Source organism: Abramis brama (genome assembly GCF_963993115.1).
Source record: "Abramis brama genome assembly, chromosome: 5".
Lineage (NCBI taxonomy): Eukaryota > Metazoa > Chordata > Actinopteri > Cypriniformes > Leuciscidae > Abramis > Abramis brama.
In genome coordinates, this window is record NC_139967.1 from 5,825,031 (window position 1) to 5,848,795 (window position 23,765).

At 39.2% G+C, this 23,765-nt stretch overlaps 2 protein-coding genes across 3 annotated transcripts; one reads left to right on the plus strand and one right to left on the minus strand.

Moving 5' to 3' along the window:
• The first annotated feature begins 302 nt into the window (after positions 1 to 302).
• On the plus strand, positions 303 to 19,938 carry LOC311083205 (serine protease FAM111A-like). Of its 2 annotated transcripts, XM_084114563.1 has the most exons (6): positions 303 to 364; positions 1,047 to 1,134; positions 1,226 to 1,288; positions 4,171 to 4,233; positions 4,345 to 5,214; positions 18,999 to 19,938. In XM_084114563.1, exons 2-6 carry the CDS (start codon positions 1,066 to 1,068, stop codon positions 19,914 to 19,916), a joined length of 1,983 nt encoding a protein of 660 aa, XP_083970689.1. In that variant the 5' UTR covers positions 303 to 364; positions 1,047 to 1,065; the 3' UTR covers positions 19,917 to 19,938. The 2 variants fall into 2 exon arrangements, 1 of the variants encoding a protein (XP_083970689.1); XR_014606232.1 differs by lacking the exons at positions 303 to 364; positions 1,047 to 1,134; positions 4,171 to 4,233; positions 4,345 to 5,214; positions 18,999 to 19,938 and adding an exon at positions 1,989 to 2,179 and having other exon boundaries at positions 1,229 to 1,288.
• Positions 11,748 to 14,414, minus strand: LOC311083032 (sperm flagellar protein 2-like; the record flags this gene model as incomplete). The annotated part of the gene is made up of 4 exons (XM_084114282.1): positions 11,748 to 11,864; positions 12,209 to 12,424; positions 13,491 to 13,661; positions 14,379 to 14,414. The coding sequence occupies 4 exons, from the start codon at positions 14,412 to 14,414 to the stop codon at positions 11,748 to 11,750; spliced, it is 540 nt and encodes a 179-aa protein (XP_083970408.1).
• Positions 19,939 to 23,765: the final 3,827 nt, after the last annotated feature.

A 23,765-nucleotide genomic window follows, 5' to 3' on the forward strand; every position in this document is an offset into this window, starting at 1 on the left:
AGTTTCATAATAATAAAGGTTTTCCTTATGAAGCCTATTTATTATTATATTACTTTAAAAACTCTGCAAGTGTTTACCGTACAATCGATAGGCTAATCACTAGCCTACATTTAAATAACTAAAATCAAATATATAGGAAGAGGACCATTTTTATGTCTTTTTAGGAGTTTATGCATGTCAATAGCTTTTGTTTCATAATAAATTCTAGTACTTTCGATTCCCTTTACTGTGGGCGGGGACTGAAGAGCAGGAAATCAGATCAAAGCGAGCGTGGACCGAATGAGATGAGAACAGAAACTGAAGTCAAGAAGTCACATTTAGACACTGTCCTACTCCATCTAGATTATCTTTTAACTTGGACAAGGTAAGATTTCCTGGTTTCCTTTTAAACGATATCACTATTTGGAATGTAACCTTGGAATGTCTCTGACTTCTTAAAGGGTCATGAAACCCTAAAACACATTTGAGATGTTATGTAGCCTAGGCCTACAGGTTGCAGTGCACACTATTAAAAAAATAACAGCATTATGTTTAATACTAAAGGAACAGTGGTTGTTTTTTCTTTAGTTTTTCTGAGCTATTTTCGTTCTTACGGTTTAAAATGTAAAGTTGTACCAATGTCACGAAAAGTGAGGTTAAATCCGTGTATCATTCGTTCAATCATTTTTTTTATTTATTTAATATTGGAAGTAGAAAAATGAGAAAACAGTTCCTTTTTATTTTTGAGGTAGAAAAATTAATAAACCGTTTGAATATCGATTTCTACACGTGGGCAGGAATGAAATGCCCCTTTCCTTTAAAAATATTCAATAACTTCACTGTAATTCACTGCATTGATGCCAAATTCAGTTCACACATCACTGTTGTCCTGTTGGTTATACTACAACACTTATTTTGGAAAAATGCCTTGAAGGTACTGTTTTAAGTTAATATGAATAGTAAGAATAATAGTGACTATCACTAATTTTAAGGTTACATTGTTAAAAGAACCAAGTTATGCAAGTTAAAAATCTTTCTCAGCTCTTCATCATTTGTCCCATTCAAAGACACAGAACGGCCAAAAACATGCCTAAAGTACCACCCAACAAAAAACAGAAGCAGAGAGACATACGGAGTTTCTTTCAACAGAGCCATGTAGGTGACTGTTATTCTTCTCATTCTTTCTGCTTAGACAATGCGTTGGGTTTAGGCTTAGTTGTAATGGAAATATTTTTGTCTCTTTCAGGAAAAGCAGACTGCCAGAGACAATGAATCTGGGGAGACATCACAAGCTAGTGCCAATGTTCAGGTAAGGACATAATATTTGTTACTTGTTTTATAATGCTCTAGGCCAACAAATGAAAAAGCTATTTGTCAAAATTTACTGTGAATTATAGTGCCTGAGGGTTATCAACATTCCAATTAAAAAAATCACCAATTATACTTAATAAAAATGTAATCAGTATAAATCCAAATGTCACCATATAAAAGTTTTCTGAAATTCTCAAAGCCACAAATAAAGAAAACATTATCTAGCACTTTAATGTCTTTTGTACAACAGCAAAACAATGTAACAATGGCACAGTTTTAGCTTAGAACAAGAAAATAATGGTGAATTTCAGTTTTTTTTCAGCAGAGGCAATGACACCGAGTTGAGATGAAGCTACATCAATGATTTGAGCAGTGTTGTGAGAAAGCTGTCATTTGATTTGAAAGTGAATTTGAGAGCTGATCGAGAAGCTTCTTGTGCTGCCCTAGAGAACAGGACGCTGTAGACCAGGTGTTCTTAAACCTTTCATGTCCAGGACCCAAATATGTCATTCTGGATGCATCTGAAATTGCAAACTATATATAGTAGCTACTACAATTGGCTTGAATCTTACTTCGCAACTGTTAAAAAAGGATGTTCTATATAGTATGAATGTCTTGGCCAAAAATGTATGCATCTTTTGATGGAAAAACATCACAACATTTATATCCATCAAGAGGTGCATCAGTTTTTGGTCAAGATCTTGTATTGACGATGCAAGAGTCCAGCACTCTGTAAAGTCTCCTCCAGCACATCCCAAAGACTTCCAATGAATTTAAGCTCTGGACTCAGAGGAGCCGATTCATGTGTGAAAATTATTCTTCATGCTCCCTCACAACCATTCTTTCACAATTTGAGCCTGATGAATCTTGACATTGTCATCCTGGAATATGGCCATGCTTCCTACATGGTTTTTTAAGAAATGAAAAGCTACACACTACATCAATTAGTGTTAAAAGAACTGCTGCCAAACATACAGTGGGGAGAACAAGTATTTGATACACTGCCGATTTTGCAGGTTTTCCTACTTGCAAAGCATGTAGAAGTCTGTAATTTTTATCATAGGTACTCTTCAACTGTGAGAGACGGAATCTAAAACAAAAATCCAGAAAATCACATTGTATGATTTTTAAATAATTAATTTGCATTTTACTGCAACCATGCAAGATCTCAACTCGTGGGGCATCAATGATCATGAGGAAGGTGAGCGATCAGCCCAGAACTACATGGCAGGACCTGGTCAATGACCTGAAGAGAGCTGGGACCACAGTCTCAAAGAAAACCATTAGTAACACACTACGCCGTCATGGATTAAAATCCTGCAGCGCACACAAGGTCCCCCTGCTCAAGCCAGCGCATGTCCAGGCCCGTCTGAAGTTTGCCAATGACCATCTGGATGATCCAGAGGAGGAATGGAAGAAGGTCATGTGGTCTGATGAGATAAAAATAGAGCTTTTTGGTCTAAACTCCACTCGCCGTGTTTGGAGGAAGAAGGATGAGTACAACCCCAAGAACACCATCCCAACCGTGAAGCATGGAGGTGGAAACATCATTCTTTGGGGATGCTTTTCTGCAAAGGGGACAGGATGACTGCACCAATTGCGGGGAGGATGGATGGGGCCATGTATCGCGAGATCTTGGCCAACAACCTCCTTCCCTCAGTAAGGGCATTGAAGATGGGTCGTGGCTGGGTCTTCCAGCATGACAACGACCCGAAACACACAGCCAGGGCAACTAAGGAGTGGCTCCGTAAGAAGCATCTCAAGTCCTGGAGTGGCCTAGCCAGTCTCCAGACCTGAACCCAATAGAGAATCTTTGGAGGGAGCTGAAAGTCCGTATTGCCCAGCGACAGCCCCGAAACCTGAAGGATCTGGAGAAGGTCTGTATGGAGGAGTGGGCCAGAATCCCTGCAGTGTGTGCAAACCTGATCAAGAACTAGAGGAAACGTATGATCTCTGTAATTGCAAACAAAGGTTTCTGTTCCAAATATTAAGTTCTGTTTTTCTGCTGTATCAAATACTTATGTCATGCAAAAAAATGCAAATTAATTACTTAAAAATCATACAATGTGATTTTCTGTTTTTTTTGTTTTAGATTCCGTCACTCACAGTTGAAGAGTACCTATGATAAAAATTACAGACTTCTACATGCTTTGTAAGTGGGAAAACCTGCAAAATCGGCAGTGTATCAAATACTTGTTCTCCCCACTGTATAACATGCTAAAAACATAATAATCACTATAATAAAGATCCAATCAGACTCTTAAGCATTTGCCTATTTAAATTCAAACAGCAATTTTGGCCGGGCAGTGTCCTACTCGTTTCACATACAGTTTTTCGCCTATTATTGTATGGAAGCAGGCATATTTGGACACAATATGTGGACACAACAATCCTGTGTTGTAAGGGGATTTACAGTGTTTACTTGGAACACACTGATAAAACAATTTATTATGGTAAATCTTAAAGACTTAAAGATGATATTCTTATAGAAGATAGGAAAGATATTCTTATAGAAGACAGTTTTTTTTATAGAAATCATTGTTCTTTTGCAGTGTTTTAACTCTCATTGAAGAAATAAGAAAAAAAGTCACAGATGGAATGATAACAAATCAATAATATTCTGTTTGAACTGTAATAAAATATCACTGATTCTGACTTATTACAGCAGATGTTTTTGAGTGTACTGTATACTGTATTTTCTCAAGGTATATTTGTTACACTCTCAGGGTGAAAATATATATATATATTTTTTTGCTTTGCGGCATCATATTTGCTGTGATAGGTCCGTAACAGTGCGTTTACCTGTCCTTTTCATTATTTAAATTATGGTAGAAAGATGTAGACAGTGCATTAACTTCACTGTTGTTGACATTTTCCCAGAAAACGACGGCTCATTCATTTCAGAAAGAAGTTGAAGAGGGACCCTCAAAAGTTCTGAAGCAGGTAGATCACTTTCTGTAACACATGCGTAATTAATCATTTATTACAAACATTTCTTAAGTGGAATTCACTTGAATGTTTTTGTACATAAATATTTTTTTCTCATTTTAACAGGAAGTCGAAGAGAAAAAACACACTTTCCGGTTTTGTTTAAACTCTGAGACATATTCAGTGGCGTGTAAATCATCCATGACTGTGCTTGAGGCTCTTAATACAAGCCAAATTTTAATGGATGAAAAAGACAAAAGGAAGAACATACAGAAAGAAATACTCATCCAAAGATCCAAAGGAAAAGTTCCCAGAGCTGCTGTGAAGACAGATTTCCCCTGCTGTCTTATTGAAGAAGATGAGATCTTAGACATAAACTTCATCCAAAAGGATGGAAATAGTTCTACAAATCAACAAACCACTGCAGATCCTTCACTCCTCAGTAAAAGAAGTAAACCTGAAACATTAGTCACCTTTTGGGTAAAAAAAGAAGGAGGACCAACAGTAAAATGTTTACTGAAGAGCAAAGCTTTGAGGAAAAGGGTTTGCTATGTTTGTGTGTTTGCATTAAAAGGAGAGAAAATCAAAACTGCTCTTAAACGTGATGGACGATTCAACAATGTCATTTTCAGGAAAACCTGTGGACTTTGTGAGTTTGGTATGGAGACAAAACATGAATTTTTAATACATGTAGACGATCTTGACAGAAAGGCTTTCCAGGTAGTTGTTATCAGTGACAAGAATCAGCCAGAGAGTCAGGAGGATGCTCTTGTCCAAACTGAGCCTAATGAAGCTTCAGATGTTGATGCGGCAGAAAATGCCGGGCCAAGCCAGAATGCCATCAACACTGAGCGAGAAAAACAACAAAATGGAAACACAATAAAGTCGACCAATCCTTCAACCAAGCGGTATGTAGTTAAACCCATAGACAAATCTGAAGAGATTCTGAAAATTCTGCGTGATCAGTTTAAAGATTTACTGGAGACGTTAAAGCAGCGAGAGAACGTAAAGAAGTCGTCTGAGGTTTTGAAGTTCTTCAGAGAAGAATATCATAAAAGTGTTGAGAATTTTTCAGAGGTGAAGAAAGTGAAGAATCTCATGAGACTCTCTGACTCTGTGTGTCAGATTCGAGTCGGGGGGTCCGCCGTAGGAACCGGCTTCTTACTCTTCGACAGATTCATCCTCACTAATGCTCATGTTATTAAGAAATCGTCTAACCTTGCGACAGATATTACACAGTACACAGCTGTATTTGATTATGAAGACCTGGATTCACAGATCAAGTGCATATCAGTTAAACAACTTGCAGTTTACACTCATGAGCAAGAGGACCGGGGAAGGCATCTTGACTACGCTCTTCTTGAATTGGATACTGTTGATGAAATTGCTGAATATCCTAAATTGATCAATTGTTACAATCCAAACCCTCCTAAAAGAGGTCAGATCTGCATTGTGGGACATCCAGGAGAAGGGGTCAAGAAAATGGACCCCTGCATCATCATTGAGAGAGAGAATCGAGAGGAGGCTGCAAATAAACATGCATTTCAGAATAAGCATTTATTTAATGTTATGAAGAAGGTGTACGACGAACAGAAATGGGACTTTTCAGCATATGAAAACAAGATTACTTATGATTCTTGTTTCTTTCACGGATCTTCTGGCTCTCCAGTTTTTGACGTAGACTGCAATCTGATTGGCATCCACACTGGTGGCTATAAGTACAAATTAGAAGGAAGTAAAACTTGTAGCATTATGGAATACGGCTTTACCATGCAGTCCATCCTGGAAGACCTCGAAACATACAGTAACAAACATTGCTTGCATGAGATTGTCAAAAACTTAGAAGAATACAGAAATAAAAGCAATGTATCTGTGGCTGCAGATCAACAGAATCCGACTGACGTTGAAATGGTTTCAAGAGTGTCTTGAATGAATCTGTCCACAAGTCTGTCACATTTTTTTGGTCCCTATTCTGAGAGACCTAAAAATCAGACTGAGATTTTTAAATGTCATTATGGGGTTTCACTTTTCATAAAACTTTAGAGATGATTGTGTTCACAAGCAGAGGTTAAGAGCTGTTTCCATTATTTTTGACAAATGTAATGTCATGTATCTCATCTGAAGGTGTTTGTGTGTCTGACTTGTGCGAAGACAGTAGGAAAAAGTGAACATTCTTAATTTTGCAGAGACTAAAGATACAGTTGTAGTTCATTCTTTATTGTATTTTCTTTACATTGTTATTTATACATGTGTATTCATTGTGTGTGGGGGGGGGGGGGTATTAACATGCCTAAGACTTTTGCACAGTATATATATATATATATATATATAAAATTTTTACTTTACATTTGTGTTGAGGATTTTATGCTGATTTTACATTTATTTATCTTAATGTTTTGCTTTTGTTGCAAGCGATCGTGTTCAAGCATCACCATCAATCATCTCTGAATCACACAAATACACCAGAATTGCTGTAATAATAGACAAGAATACACAGCTACAATCAAAATACAATTAAATACATTAAAAGTATTTTAATATTATAGTAAATACATTTAGAAACATTTAGGAAAATTTCAGCAGATCACTGCTCTTAATGATGAATTTAGATGTAAATTACATTAAATAAAACCATTATTATACCAAATATAGCTTTAATGTTTATTTCACTTACATGTATTATTCTATTAGCATGTACCTTGTGTGATTCATGTGTTGGTGTGTGGTGTTATTGAGTGTTAATCATGTTGAGAAGCTTCAAGGATCTTCAGTTTGTTTGGTCTGGAAAATTCTGTGAATGTCCTAAAGACATGTAATCATAATCAATAAAAACTCTTGTTTTAGTGTAAATACGAACTTAATTTGTATTTTTTACATATTAAATTACAATAAATATCCAATTTTTCTGTCCTGTGTTGACTTATTTCCTATTGAAACTGGAAGTTTGTGTGGAACATGGAATGAAAGCACTAAAACTTTCTTAAATGTTTCAAATGGATGTTTTAATGCAAGCAGAATTAAGGCCCATTATACTCCCAGCAAAGTTCTTTTTCGTTCTTCGCTTTGTGGTAAAACAAAGTTCAAAATACGCAACCACACCGCTGAAAGCAACGGTTAGAAGAATATGCTGCATGTTTTTGTCTCAATAACAAAATATACACAATTTAGAAAACAGCAAGCATTTTAATAAAGCATAATGTGGCGATGCGAGGTATCACAAGGGCGAACAGCAGCACTTAAATTTCTAAATGATATTACGGATTCCAAAAAGATAACGACTATGCCACCCAGAACTAACTCTGGGAAAAGCCCAAGGGGCATAGGTTCGATTTCTCAGGAAATGACCAAGAGGCATGGGTACCTTGTATAAAACTGGTACATCTTTATTAAACAAAGAAATTATTAAAAATTGTCTCGTTCAACGAATCGCACATAACAGCAAGAAGAATCCACACAGCAAGCAACACCACCTGCTGCAAAACAAACAAGAAAAGAGAAACAAAAACAAACACCACAACAAAAGAGCTGGGCTACCACTAGGGCGGCAGGCTTGACACCGGGCTTCAAGAATACCCGTAGTAGTAATAATGATAATAACCACACACGTGCCCCAAACCACACTCACACCCTCCAAAGGATTCACGGCAACTCCACGCCACTCTGGTGAACAGTCAGATAACCACACGGGAAGGGTCAGCCTGCCCTCTCCAGGCCCCAGCTCCAGTACAAGAAAAAAAGAAAGGTCACAGCAAAAAAAGAAATGTCAACGAACAACTAAATACAAAAACACAAAAACAAACGGGTTACAATTACCACAAAATAATCAATTACAGCAAACCAAACATCAATTTGGCAAAACAAAAATCAATGAAAGCAACACTGACCAACTGCGAACAAGCTCTACTGTTTGCAACAAATCAAGGAAGACAAAACCAAAACCATAAAAACAAAATAACGTTACTGATTGCAATAAAGGAATGAGCAAAACAAAATAACAGGACAAGTTAATAAATACAAAGCTGGCGTTACCAAATGTAAAGCAAAATAAATGAAGCCAAAAAAAACCCACAATAAGTACAAAACAAATTAATATAAGAAAACACAATAAAGGCAAAACAAGCGTTACCGAATGCAATGCAAACTTAACAGATGCAAAACATGCATTTAACGAAAGCAAAGCCAATGTTAAAGACAGAAGTAAATAAAGAAAACAAATGAGAACACAACAAAGGAATAGAAAACAAAACAAAAAGAGAAGGCAAATTAATAAAATACAACTCAAATCATTAAACAAAACAAAATTAAAGCAAAACAGCAGTGTTGCAAGACATGCTGAAATCAAGATGTTGCAGGATGCCAACTGGAAGCCAAACAGGCCCACTCACAGAATGGTTAAAACTCCTAAAACACACAAAAGAATTATAACCCCATTTACCTTTATGAGGGCCAAAGGGAAGTAGAAGGTTATACGTACCAAATCGTGCAAAACACATCATCTATCAGGCAGCCACCACTCGGCAGAAATCACCCACAAAGGAAATCACATGCAGTAGGGATGGGCGATACCACACTTTTAGGATTCGATACGATACTTTTTCTTGCATTTTCATCGATATCGATACTGATACCGTTAATTTCTTTTTTCTTTTCTTTTTTTTTTACATTTTTGTCAGTAAAAATATTATTACATTTAAGACAAATCACAAGACAAATACAGACCATTTATACAAAATGTATTATAGTCAATACATAATAAAATTAAAATTAAAATAAATAACATAAATATGAATTAAATTAAATATGAACAAAAACGTACACATTTTCACTTTTCTTATTTCTCAAAAAAAAGAAGAAAAAAGACCAATCTTGGTAAAAAAAGCTAAAAGGAAAAAAAACAATACATCATACCAATGTTATGTTTCGAGCCTCTTTGTAGAAGTAAACATGTAACACTTCACTGAAGCAAAAACAAGACGTCATAAAGATCCTAATAAACAAGGATTTACTTATCCTATAAACCTGCATAACAAAGACAGTTGTTCCCTGAGAAAATGAACTTGGAAAAATGAACTAGAAAACGATCTGACACCATCACGCCTTTAGTGCACTCGAGATATGTCGTCACACTTTACTGGGCTGGTGGCCTTGTTTGGCTGTGTGTGTGTGTGTCGCTGTCGGCTGTGTCGCACAATGTCGCTCATTCGCTCGTCTCCTGTCACGTGACATGGGCCAGCTCAATACACCGCCAGGTACAGCCAGGGGCACATAGTAATTTAAGGAAGTAATCTAAAACAGCTGAAAGTGATACATACACCCCCAATTAAATTTTTTTAGTTTATATCGATATTTTTTTAAGGAAATCGATGCCAAATGAGTAGCGTGAGTATATCGCTTTTAGCATCTACCACACGGACAACCACAGTGAAAACACCCATACATACCCCTCATGCAGCGCAACGAGACGGTGGAAGTGAGATCGCTAGGTATGACGCAATACCCGTTTTACCGTACCTCTCGCCTTATATACACGCTCCATGGCAAATGTTACCTAGGGGGGGCGTGGTCAAAAAGGACCACAGCAATAATTTGCGTTTCACCACAATAAGAAAAGCATCTGATCATAGCAACATGGATATGTTTGCACGAGCTCTGCAATTCGGCACACTTTAGACAATAATTAGCTTAAAATCAAGCAGCTTTACCGTATTAAACATGAAAAACAGTGTCAGTGTCTCGTTTCATCAGAAGTACAAAGAAGCTCTCCAGTGTGTTCATGTTTTCACTCATGGACGTCTGAACTTGACAGACTGAACAGGAGAAATGAACTGGACAAGATTTTAACGTGAAAGAAAATTGGAAAGCGGAGCCTCCACGCACACCTACCTATTTCATTATCACCACGGACCAATGGTAGTACAAAGGTGTTTACCAGCCATGGCGAACTTTTCTGGAACGTTCGCTTTGGCAAGTTGTTTCGAACTCCCACAACGAACTTCGTTTTGTTAGAAATTACGTCACATTAGTTCGTTCTTTAATTTCGCTTGTAGTATATCGGGGACTTTAATACATTTAGTGCCTAGAATCTTCCATTTTAAGATCATTAAATCATTAAAATAGCATTTTTATATATTAATTTGAAGTGTACTTAGCTCTCACAACTAAGCTCTGTTGTAGTATGTGTGTGAGATCACATGTTTGTGTGTGTACTCACAGGAAGCAGGTACTGTGAGGATCCTTCGTTGCAACCCAGTCTCATATAAAAACGTACCCTGACTACGTTGGTCCAAAGTGCAAAACGTAGAGGGGTTACAATAATGGCCCTTAAATTGTATGACTGTTACATTTTTTTTGCCTATTCTTTTCCTATTGTTTTCCGTCCGAGTCACGTGACTTTCAAGATTCCGGCTGTGAGAACAAAAAACATAGCGGACATTTCTTTCATTTTTAGTGAAAAAAAATCAATATTTTGAGTTAGTTTCCTCTCCCTGAGCCGGTGTCTGTTCCTGAGCCGGTGTCTGTTCCTGTTCCTGAGCCGGTGTCTGTTCCTTTCCCTGAGCCGGTGTCTGTTCCTTTCCCTGAGCCGGTGTCTGTTCCTGTTCCCTGAGCCGGTGTCTGTTCCTGTTCCCTGAGCCGGTGTCTGTTCCTTTCCCTGAGCCGGTGTCTGTTCCTGTTCCTGAGCCGTTGTCTGTTCCTGTTCCTGAGCCAGTGTCTGTTCCTGTTCCTGAGCCGTTGTCTGTCCCTGTTCCTGAGCCGTTGTCTGTTCCTGTTCCTGAGCCAGTGTCTGTTCCTGTTCCTGTTCCTGAGCCGGTGTCTGTTCCTGTGCCCTGGCCGCCTGAGGGGTCGTCTCCGCCCTGGCCGCCTGAGGGGTCGTCTCCGCCCTGGCCGCCTGAGGGGTCGTCTCCTCCCTGGCCGCCTGAGGGGTCGTCTCCTCCCTGGTCGCCTGCACTGCCTGCTCCTCCCTGGTCGCCTGCACTGCCTGCTCCGCCCTGGTCGCCGGCACTGCCTGCTCCACCCTGGCCTTCCGTTCTGCCGCAGTCTCCAGGTTCTCTTCCGCTCCACGGGCCTGGCCCTCCATCCCACCCCCGGGTCCGCCTCCGCTCCACCACCCTCCTGGACTATTGTTTCCTTGGGAGTGTCTGGAAGCCACTCTTAAGGGGGGGTTTATGTAATGATTCATGTCTGTGTTCCTGTCTTGTCCCGTGTTTAGCAGTCCCCTGTTATGTTGATTAGTCTCCCCAGGTGTTTCTTATTTACCATGCCCCCTTGTTATCTTGTTTAGCTTGTTTGCATTTGTATTTAAACCTCTGTGCTTCAGTTGTTGTTTGTCGGTCGTTGTAGCTGTTTCTTGTTCCTGTCCTTAGTTCCGTTGTTCTGTTATTTACCCTGGATTACCTGTTTGTTTAAATAAATGACTGCTGCATTTGGATTCTCTCTCTGCTTCGTCCTTGCCTCATCGTAACACAGTCATACAATTTAAGGGCCATTATTGTAACCCTCTACGTTTGGACCAATGTAGTCAGGGTACGTTTTTATATGAGACTGGGTTGTTCTATTAGATCCTGCAGAAAGGGATGCTGGGAAAGTGTGGAGAAAGCAATCTTCTCCTCACCCTTAAAACCCAACTCCTTAAACACCTTCAGCAGCTCCTGAACACATGACAACACATTAAATACAGTCCTGTAGAGACTCTGGATCATCTGCTGATCTACAGAAACACAGATTATGTTGCTCTGCTTCAAAACTGAGTGAAAAACATTCCAGTGAACATCACTGGACAGACAAAGATTTCACAAAATAGCTCTACATTTATGAGACTATTATGAGAGTGACTAACACATGCACACTGTTGGCTATGGTTATAATTGTTAGCTATGTTTATGGATTTGTTAAGTATTTTTGCCATCTTGCTTGCTATTTTAAATCGAAAAGTTTCTCATTTGTTTATATTTTGAATTAAAATAGTTCAAAGATCAGAACTGTTATATTCTACCTCTCTGAATTCATCTCTGCTCCTGCGGTTCGGCTGGAATCGGTTCAGATGTGAAGAGACGTAATCATCTCCACGACTCAGGACTCTGAGCACATCATCAACTGACACGCCCACTTCATCAAGCTCCTCCCCTCTCTCCTCCTCTTCATCAAGCTCCTCCCCTCTCTCCTCCTCTTCATCAGCCTCGACTCCAGCGCCCTCCATATACGGCACAGACTACAGCAGGAACAGTGGTTTGAACCAATACAAGAGTAAATAATGGATTATTTTTGCACATTACAGCAATGAAAAGTAGAAAACAATAAGCATTTACATTTAATCATTTAGCAGACGCTTTTATCCAAAGCGATTTACTTTACATTTTCTTTCTTTTGATTGTGGTGTAAAATATGACCCCAACAACCGCTTGACAGGTTTTGTGAAATTCACCCACAAATTCCTCAGCTCAGAAGAGTGTTAACTGTGTCACACTGTGTGTGTTTGCGTTTGTACAGTTATCTTGTGAGGATCAGTTTGAGTTGTAGACCATCAGAGTGAGAACAAAGAGAGTAAAGTGAGGACGTTTTGGCCAGTTCTCACTGTCTGGCGCCCCTTTAAAGGGCTGTTTGAGGGTTAAGACTTTGTTTTAGGGTTAAAGGTGCAGTCTGTAAGAATGACAGCTGGTGGTCGAAATAGGTACTGCAGGAGGACACGCAACAGAAACGAGTGCAATTGACAATGAAAGCCGTGGATTCTTACACACTGTGAGTTGATTTATAATATGCTTGTTTTAATATGCTATCGAATGAGACTTAGATGAGATTTAGATTTAGATCTCTAGAGATTTTTAGATGGATATCGAGGCTTTTTAGGTTGGGTAGAATCTGCAATCTCTGATCCAGTTTGTTTGCTGGCTGCAATGCGCTGTTTCTCCTGCCAACTGGCACCCCAGGGTGTCGAAATACTATTGGGTGAACTGGAAGTGGGCGAGATCACACAGACCAAAACCAAAACAGACATTCCAACACGGAATGCACATTTCAAAGTAAAATAACTTGCTGTAGAAGTGTTTTTCAGAGAAACGAGTATGTGAACTCAGCAATAGTTTCCTAAATATCCACAAACATATTATGGTATTTTTATGCTTTAGTGGAGTGAAAAAGTTACATACAGCACCTTTAAGGTTAGAATTAGGTTAGGCAATTAGTTGTGATAATTAAGGTTTGGGTAAGAGGATAGTGATTGCATTATATAAATGAATATCCTCACATAGATAGCCATACAAATGTGTGTGTGTGTGTACCTGTGTGAGTGGGCCGGTGTGTTTGTAGTGCAGTGTGTGTCCGATCACAAGGCCCAGCGCTCTGGTGATGCCCTGAGACGGTTCAGGATGGCAGCAGAAATACAGCAGCAAGCTCAGATAGTCCAGCATCAGTGAAAATGAGTGTGAGCTCGCAAACAGACTGAAGAAAAACTATACACATAAAGACACAGATTATATGTTCAGAACATTTTTAGTGAACTATTACAGGCTTTCAAAGCCATCAATATTAATGCATTTACTGTATTCAGTGATGTTCAAACTGTTCGAAGCATTAAAGAGGTCAGTCTAATCACGAGGAAAAGGCCATTTATTGAAACTGTTCAGGAAAAATAACTCTTTCTGATCTTCAGCACCTCAGATGGATCCCAAGAGCTGAAGTCTATTTTAAGTATCTAACAGGTATGAGAGGAATGTCAATGCAGATTGTTTTGTGAATTTTTCTAAATGTAAAAAATGCAAAAAAGGATAGTAAAAAACATAAATAATAATAATATTATGACCCCCTTTAAAGTAGTCAGAATCCTTCATGTTGCATTCTTAAGGTTGGCTAGTCTGTCATAGCTCAGAGATTCGGTTGGGTCATCCAGGACAGGAAGATCTCTTTCACTGGGAAACCACAATTCAACCTGATCATAGAACAAAACGGATGATAAACTGAACTGATAAACACATACAAATGTTAAAAGTTAATTCATGCACTTCAGTCAACTCATTTTCACACAGCAGGCCTAAACACACAACACTTGCTCAGCTGAGCGCAGAGGACGTGCAGCTGTTGGACTGTGAGGCCGGTGACACACTGGATGCGTGGCGTAACCCCTCATTTACACTGCACAAGTTTCCATTCCCGGTGCGACTTGGACGTACGGCTGCAACACGGTTACCGGAGCTGATCGCGCCCATTCTAGTCAATGCTTGTGTTTACACTGGCCGCGGCGCGGCGTGTTTCAGAAGCTTCCCAGAAGCGGCTCTCCGCGCCGCTTCGCTAAATATAGGCGCCTAGTCTATTTTTGACGGACGCGCGTCCAAGTCGCACCGGGAATACAAAATAAAAGTCAAAAAAACATTGTCAAATTCAAAATAAACACCCTGTGCAAACTCCCAAACATATTAAACACCATATCCTTGGTAGAAACCATAGACTGTATGGTAGAAACTCAAAAATCAAGAAAAACCACGTCTGACAGGCAAATCACGTGGTCTCGCGCATCCAGTCGCTCCGCTTCTGAAATGCTCCTGGTGTGAGTTGGCACCGCGTGGAGGACGGAATAAAACCTTGTCACAGCCGTAATGTGCCGCAGGCGTGTGCAGTGTAAATGAGGGGTAAGCGTCTCAGCTGCGTGGCGTGTCCGTTTTTATTTCGGCTCCCATGTTAACAGGTTAGAGTTTGCACACTGCCTGCGTGAGACGCGCCTCTCAGGCTCGGCTCGAGCCGCACGGAAAACGCGTGCATGCTAGAAATAGAACCCCTCTCACGCAGTATACTCAGGTGCTCTCTCTCACAAAATTTTTCTCTGCGCTCCTGTCAAGTCCCTCTCTCTCTCTCAACCTCTTAATTCTGTGCGCGCTCAACTCTTGGCACACACGCTCGCTCAACTTGCAAGTGCCACAAAATCAACCAATCGGAAAATTAAAGGTCAATTGTGATTGGCTGTTGGTCTCCAATCAAATCGCTAGTAGAACCAAAGCCCGTCTTGTAGAATTATCCATAGATATCCATATATATCCATATATCCATATATATATCCATATAATCCTTTATTATATGATATCTGACTAGCCTATCTACACAGCATCCCGGAAGCTTACTGAAAAAAAAAAAAAATCTCGAAAAAACTGACTACAGCGAGACTAATGGATTAAAACACATTTTGGTAAGTATATTTTTTTTTATTATTAACTTAAAAGTGCCTTGTTAGTTTTGTGTATTATAAATTATAATACACAAAAATAATAATTAAAATAATTATTATAATGGTGGTTTTCTTTAGATCACAGACATTACAGGCATTAGCCTATAGTTGGAGGGCAAATTTTGTTTGATTGTTCGGAAAATGTCAGTTTTAAGAGTGAGGTCATTGAGGTGATTGACAGCTATATGTGACAGAGGAATATTATGACACTCCTCCAGAGATTCAGCTTACAATTTATAATGCTGTTGTGTTGTTTAACTTACAATATATCTCCTATTGTGACTAAAGTGGTGTGACATTTAGGTGTTGCTGTTCTGATGACATTGTCTGCGGCTGTGCTAGCGTTAGAATGCTTGAAAAGGATAAGTCAAACTAACTTAGTCACAATAGGAGATATAATATTGTAAGTTAAACAACACAACAGCATTATAATACACAAAACTAACAAGGCACTTTTAAGTTAATAATAAAAAAAAATACTTACCAAAATGTGTTTTAATCCATTAGTCTCGCTGTAGTCAGTTTGCTTACTTTTTTTTCAGTAAGCTTCCGGGATGCTGTAGATAGTTCCATAGATATCATATAATCAGTGGCGCAAAAAGTGGGTATGCGCTATATGCGGCGCATAGGGGCGCAGCACCAGGGGGGCGCCAAAGCGATGGTATTTTTTTATATATTTTTTTTTTTAAATCTATACGTAGCTGCTGTTGTGCGTTTCTAAATAAATTCTGCATTTCCTCAATGTTATATAACTTTTTAGAGGACTAACAGGCTAGAGTAGGATTTTCATAAGATTCCATCATAGAATTTTGACAGAGAGGGGGGATAATATCGCGAGCAGGCGGGGGCGCCGTGAGCGCTGAGCGAGCAGGTAGAGTCGAAAAAGATGGATAAAGCAAAAAAGCTGTCAGGACTAAAAAAAAAAAAAAAAAAATAAAGAGGCAAAAGGAGATGGCATGTCAACTGATGCGCCAGCAGCTAAATAAGTGGATGGTCAAAGGCAACAGGTAGGATTTAAAGTGTGACGTCCACGCATGTAGGATAGGAGATTCCCGGTGGGCAGACGTGCTTTTTGGCATCTAATAGGCTATTTTTTTTGTCTTTGTCTTAACGGACCATAAAACTCGTACATCGGCGGCCCATTCGTTTTGTTTTGCTTAATTGGCGGCGCTGGGTTAGTGCCATTGTAATGCATTGGTCAAAAAAAAAAAGAAAAAAAGTCAGCGTTAGTTATTTTTGACATTTTTCATTAAACGCGTAGATCAGCGGCCCATTGGTTCTTTTCTTGATTGACACTGGGCTGGCCCAATCACATCTTTAATGTGAAGTAGCCTATAGAAATTAGTACAAAACTAATTATGAAAGTTTCCTTTATTTTTCAGTGCATTTGTTTTACAATATATTGCTATTATATCATGGGATTAATATTATAACTATTATTATGTATTAAAAGCTAACAAATCATGCTACAGTTCAGATTTGACAAATTTAGAGGACAATTTGTAAATGTTTTAGAAGTAAAACTGAATGACTTTAAAGAAGTCTTTAAAATAATACTGTTTAGGACTTGTTTATTTTAGGACCAGAGACTTTTAGCTCTCATTTTAGCTTCCACCATAAAACAGGGCAGATGATCTCCGTGAACTGGAGCGCGTCTCAAAAATAAACTGAAACAAAATATAATCTACCTAGGCCTATATAAAGCTTGAAATTTCCACTTTTAAATGAACAAATTTGAATCTAAGTTTTATAATTGGGTTGACTAAAATGGGAAGAAAAACTAAATAAATGTCAAGGTTCACATTTTATTCAGTAGGATTTTTTTCTTCTTCTAGACCTATTAAACTGTCTACCGCAGTCAAATAAGAAAAGTAACAAAAACAGTAAACTGCATTCAAATCTATGCACATCTCGAATCGAAATTTGATTCAAAATGGATTTTGAATAGAATCGTGACCTCAAGAATCGATTTGAATCAAATAGTGAGGTACTAAAAGATTCCTTGTGACTAACAAGGGGGCGTGGATAAATTGTCATGGGAACACACCAGGGTAACCAAGGAAACTAACTAGACACACCTGGGTAGACTAATCAACATGACTACAAAGAACTACAAAACATGGCATAAGAGAAGAAACAAGAAAAGTGTTCACAAACACACAGGGCACATGACAGCATCTGTGTTTAATTGGAACACAATGATAAAACCATTCATTATGCTAAATCTGTTAATTCCTTAGGATTTTTGACTAAATTATGATATTCTTATAGAAAACAATTTTTATAGAAATCTTTGTTCTTTCGCAGCTTTTTTACTCTCATTGTAGATATAAAGATAAAAAACATGAGGTGGAATGGTAATAAATCAATAATCAATAATATTCTGTTTGAACTAAGAAAATATCACTGATTCCGACTTGTCAAATTATAGCAGATGTTTTTGAGTGTTCTGTATTTTCTCGAGGTATATTAGTTTCCCTCTCAGGGTGAAAAGACATTTGTTTTCCTTTGCGGCATCACGTTTGGTGTGATAGATCCGTAACAGTGCGTTTTTACCTTTTACCTTATTATTTAAATTATTGTAGAAAGATGTAGACAGTGGTATATATATATATATATATATATATATATATATATATATATATATATATATATATATATATATATATATATTTTTTTTTTTTTTTTTTTTTTTTTTTTATTTAACAGGAAGCTAAAGAGAAAAAACACAATTTCCAGTTTTGTTTAAACTCTAAGACCTATTGACCTATGTACAACTTCCATGACTGTGCTTGAGGCTCTTAATACAAGCCAAATTTTCAGGAATGAAAAAGACAAAAAGAAGAACATACAGAAAGAAATACTCATCCAAAGATCCAATAGAAAAGATCCTAGAGCTGCTGTGAAGACAGATTTCCCCTGCTGTCTTATTGAAGAAGATGAGATCTTAGACATAAACTTCATCCAAAAGGATGGAAATAGTTCTACAAATCAACAAACCACTGCAGATCCTTCACTCAGTAAAAGTAAACCTGAAACATTAGTCACCTTTTTGGTTGAACAAGAAGGAGGGCCAACAGTGACATGTTTACTGAAGAGCAAAGCTTTGAGGAAAAGTGTTCGCCATGTTTGTGTGTTTGCATTCATAGGAGAGAATGTCGAAACTGCTCTTAAACGGGATGGACGATTCACAGATCTAATTTTCATGAAACACTGTGGACTTTCTGAGTCTGGTACAGAGACGAAATATGAATTTTCATTACCTGTAGACAATCTTGACAGAAAGACTTTCCAGGTAGTTGTTATCAGTGACAACAATCAGCCAGAAAGTCAGGAGGATGCGACTCTTGTCAAAACTGAGTCTAATGAAGCTTCAGATGCTGATGTGTCAGAAAATGCCGGGCCAAGCCAGAATCCCATCAACACTGAGCAAGAAAAAAACCAAAATGGAAACACAACAAAGTCGACCAATCCTTCAACCAAGCGGTATGTAGTTAAACCCATAGACAAATCTGAAGAGATTGCGAAAATTCTGCGTGATCAGTTTAAATATTTACTGGAGACGTTACAGCAGCGAGAGAACCTAAAGAACAAGTCTGAGGTCCAGAAGTTCTTCAAAGAAAAGTATCAAAAAAGTGTTGAAAATTTCTTGGAGGTGAAGAAAGTGAAGCAGCTCATGAGACTCTCTGACTCTGTGTGTCAGATTCGAGTGGAGGGACCCGCCATAGGAACCGGTTTCTTACTCTTTGACAGATTCATCCTCACTAATGCTCATGTTATTGGAGAATTTCACCCTTTCTCCAGGAAGCTTTCAAAGACATTCATTGCTGTATTTGGATATGAAGATTTGGAAGCAAATGAGACCAAGTGTGTGCCGATCAAGGAACAGGTTGCAGCGTACTATTATGGCAAAGACAACATGGGCAGGTATCTTGACTTTGCTCTTCTTGAACTGAAAGCCACTGATGAAATTGCTAACGGTCCTGGATTGCTCAGTCGATACATTCATGGCCCTCATCCTAACAGAGGTCAGATCTGCATTGTGGGACATCCAGGAGAAGGGGTCAAGAAAATGGACCCCTGCTTCATCATTGAGAAAGAGAATCTACAAGAGGCTGAAGAGAAACACAAATCTGAGAATGCCAATTTCATTCATGTGATGACACAACAGTCTTTGGAAGAGAAATGGGAATGGCATGACAACCAGATCCTTTATGACTCTTGTTTCTTTCACGGATCTTCTGGCTCTCCAGTTTTTGATGAACACTGCTATCTGATTGGTGTGCACACTGGTGGATATGTGTACCCAGGAGAAAAGGGTAAAACTAGAAGCATTGTGGAATATGCCTATTCCATGCAGCCCATCCTGGAAAGTATCATCACACAGGCCAAGAAAAGTGAGAGACCTGACATCCTAAAATTACTCTCCGAATATAAATCTTTAAATCTTAACTTGGAAGACAATGATGTGAAAATGGAAACAGATCCATAAAACCAGGAAGACTGTAGATGAATAATGGGACTTGAGTCTTGAGTGGTGCCACTTTGTCTATATATATCATATTCATATATCTTGGGGTATTATGCAGGGATGTTTAATAAACAATTTCATTTAATTATGTGTAGAGTTATAAGTTCTGTATGATCCCTGGATGACTATGTAAATGTGTCTATTCATTGTCCCTATTATTGTCATTTTCTATTGACTTGATTATTGTGTAACATACATTCAGTGTTTAATATGCAATGGAGCAACCAGAAAACTACATCCTGATCTGTTAGATTGTATCTGTATGATTCCAAAGGATAAATTATATTCTGTATAATTTCCAGAAATCCTTAATGCTATATTTTAAAGTGATAGACACAAAATTATAATGCTGTCATTAATTATTTACCCTCATCATTTCAAACCTGCATGACTTTCTTGAGCAGAAGAAATATATTTCGGGGGAAAAAATAGACAACATGACAGAATTTTCATTTTTAGTTAAAGTATCCCTTTAAAGGGCCAACATTCTTCTTAAATATCTTTGACTGCTCCAGCATTGTTCAATTCTGCGGATGTTTGAAAAGAAAAAAGAAAAAAAGAAAAAAAGGCCTACAGCTACACATATACAATTTATATCTCTTTATAAACCTGTTGTCTTATTTTTTCTAATCTTGTGCCTTATTTTTGCTATATTAAATAATCATGCTGAACGAAATATATTGGCCTCATTCTTGACTATAAGCACTTTCAGACTGTAAGCACTATATATAAGACAGAAGAGCCATCGGCACATATCCTCTGCACACGAGAACCAGACAAGTCCTCTGCACAGACACTATGGCCAGCTTTAACTCCTCCGCCTTCATATGTCAGCGTGATGTACTCTGATTCTGACACAGAAGGAATTTGATGAAATTTTCTGAATAATATCAATCCACAATTTTAACTTGTGATGCAGCCTAAGAATTAGTCTGGCTATCACCAGAACAAGCTCAATCTTTTAAGATTGAACATTAGTCTGGGGAGTCTGATCTGTATTTTCTACTGCACAAGAGGCGCGATCAATGGGCATAGTTCAAATGACTCTGTACGCAATTGGATAGTCCTTCAACCAATCAGACCAACGATCCAGGTGACGTACTTTGCTGCGAAAACTCCAGGCAGAAAACATGTTAAAAAATGTGTTGGTTTGTAGCATTGATCAGCGGTTTGCAGAAGCACTAATGGCATCGAGCGATTTGTGCAGTTTGTGACAAAAAACGTACTCGGTTACTAGCGTAACCTCGGTTCTCTCTAGAAGAGGGAACGAGTACTGCGTAAGTATCTTACGCTATGGGAAAATCTCTTTTCCGCAAGATATTGAAGCCAAAAATTATCCTTAATTTTGAAATAATGTAAAACGCGTTGCGGCAGCACGCAGACATAGGCGAGACGGCTCGCGCGCCCATTGGTTGCCCTGCGGCAACTGCAGCAGCCTATCGAGAGAGGCCCCTCGTTACGTCAGATCCAATGGGATCAACGTCACGTCACGCCGAAGCGGACGTGGCTTGGGCCTATAAATTTAGCTCGACAGGCTGATAGAATCTGGTTTTTCATCGCCGAAGCGAACCAGAGCGTGTTGCAGGCACGGCAAAGATACGCAGTACTCGTTCCCTCTTCTAGAGAGAACCGAGGTTACGTTAGTAACCGAGTACGTTCTCTTACGAGAGGTCTCTCGTACTGTGTAAGTATCTTACGCTAGGGGAACACTGTGTAAAACGCTGTGCGTGCTGAGATCCGTCACCAAAGTCCCAAAGGCAGGTGCCCGGGGCTCATATAGTGCATAATCACCAGGGACTCGCAGAGAGTCCGGGAAGAGGGGCTAGAATAGCATCATTCCCGTAATAAGTAGCATCCTATAAGGAGCTAATCATATAAACAGTGTTCCACACAGTCAGGGCGAAACACTCAGCCTGTACTGAAGAATATTATGGGTCTTACACCCTACCCATAGAGTTATTTAATCGATCAGCGAGCGACGCTCAAGCAGTTTCAGTATTCTGGGCCGATAGCATCGGGGCAGACACTACTGATTTACTAGACCGAAAATAGCTTAGCCTGCAAGGCGGGAACTTCTAGGTTATAAAACCTTATAAATGTAGACGGAGAGGCCCAGCCTGCCGCCATACAGATATCCTGCAAGGCAATCCCACTAGACCAAGCCCACGACGAGGCCATGCCTCTTGTGGAGTGCGCTCTGACACCTAACGGGCACTGCAGGCCCTTAGAAGTGTAAGCCAGCGCTATAGCGTCATCTATCCACCTCGATAGACTCTGTTTCGACGCAGCTAGTCCCTTAGAACGTCCGCTGAACGAAACAAAGAGCTGCTCTGTCTGTCTGAAAACAGTCGAGCGAGACACATAAGCCCTTAATGCCCTGACCGGGCAAAGGAAGCTCGCGTCCTTCTCCTCATTACAGACCGGCAGGGCCGACAGGGAAATCACCTGAGCCCTAAACGGTGTGTTGAGGGATTTAGGAACGTACCCGTGCCTTGGTTTGAGTATGACCTTCGAGTCATTTGGCCCAAACTCCATACACGTCACGCTCACTGAGAGCGCTTGCAAGTCCCCTATACGCTTTACCGAAGCGAGAGCCATAAGAAACACTGTCTTGAAAGACAAGTGTTTGAGATCTATTCATACTTTGCACGTGACGTCACAAGTACTGGCTGGCGGGCAAGAACGTCGTTCATCAGCACCGAAACGCAGTAAACAAATCAAGGATCTTACCAGGACGTCGCCAATTTTACAAGTTAAAGTAAAATAAACAACATGCCAGATAGTTGTTGTGCGATTGGATGCTCTAACCGCAGAAGAGATAAGCCAGGGTTATGTTTTTTTTTACCGGATCCCATCTGATAAGGAGAATTCAGAGAGAAGACAACTATGGATACAGGCTATCAGACGTGCAACCGTTTCAGGAAATGGGACATGGCAACCTTCACAGTATACACGTCTGTGCAGTGATCATTTCATCAAAGGTAGTTTCAGCATTTGTTTGAATACAATGGGTGTATGATCATGTAATTAATCGTGTCTTTAAGTTATCCTGAAGTTTCGTCAATCAACACCACCAGCTGGTTCAGCGAGTCAGCTGTTTGTGTTATGAGTCTAAGCTAGGCTAACAGCTGTCGTCTTTTGCTAACAACAACAAAAGTGTGTGATAGGTTGTTTTGAGGTTTGTGATATCTATGGTTTTCAGTGATAGTAGAGCTAGATTATTTATGGAGGAATTATTACTGCTCGATTATCTTAAAAAAAAAAACCTTGTTTGCTTTACATAATTTAGCTACCTTGGAGTTAATCCTAGTCCATAGTTATGCAGCTAGCTCGCTAACAGACTTGATAGCTACTAGAAAGACCTGGAACTACAGGACTCTACGTTGAAAATACCCCAAACCTTGTGTGGCAGTAACGTTTTTTAGCTATTATATTATCTTATTTTATTATTTCAGGTGCCAAATCTGATGACCTGTTGTCCCCTGATTGGGTTCCATATGTCTTCTCTCACACCCCTGCCACCAAAAAGAGGAAAAGGGAGAAAGACATGGAAAGGTTTGACTTTGAATGTTGTATAATAAGTGTAGCAGGATGCAGTTGTTTGGATCATGCCTCCCTAAGTGACGCTTAAGTTGCTGCAGCTGTGAGTGATTCTGGGCAGTTAACTTTGAGCCAATCGCGAGGGCTATACCCCTTTATAAACCGGGACTTTTCTTTTGACAAATGATGTCACCGGTATGCGACTTGTCTTGTTTACCTGCCCAGAGACCTGATGTCTGCCTGGTTATCTGTCTACCGTAGCGCCGCAGG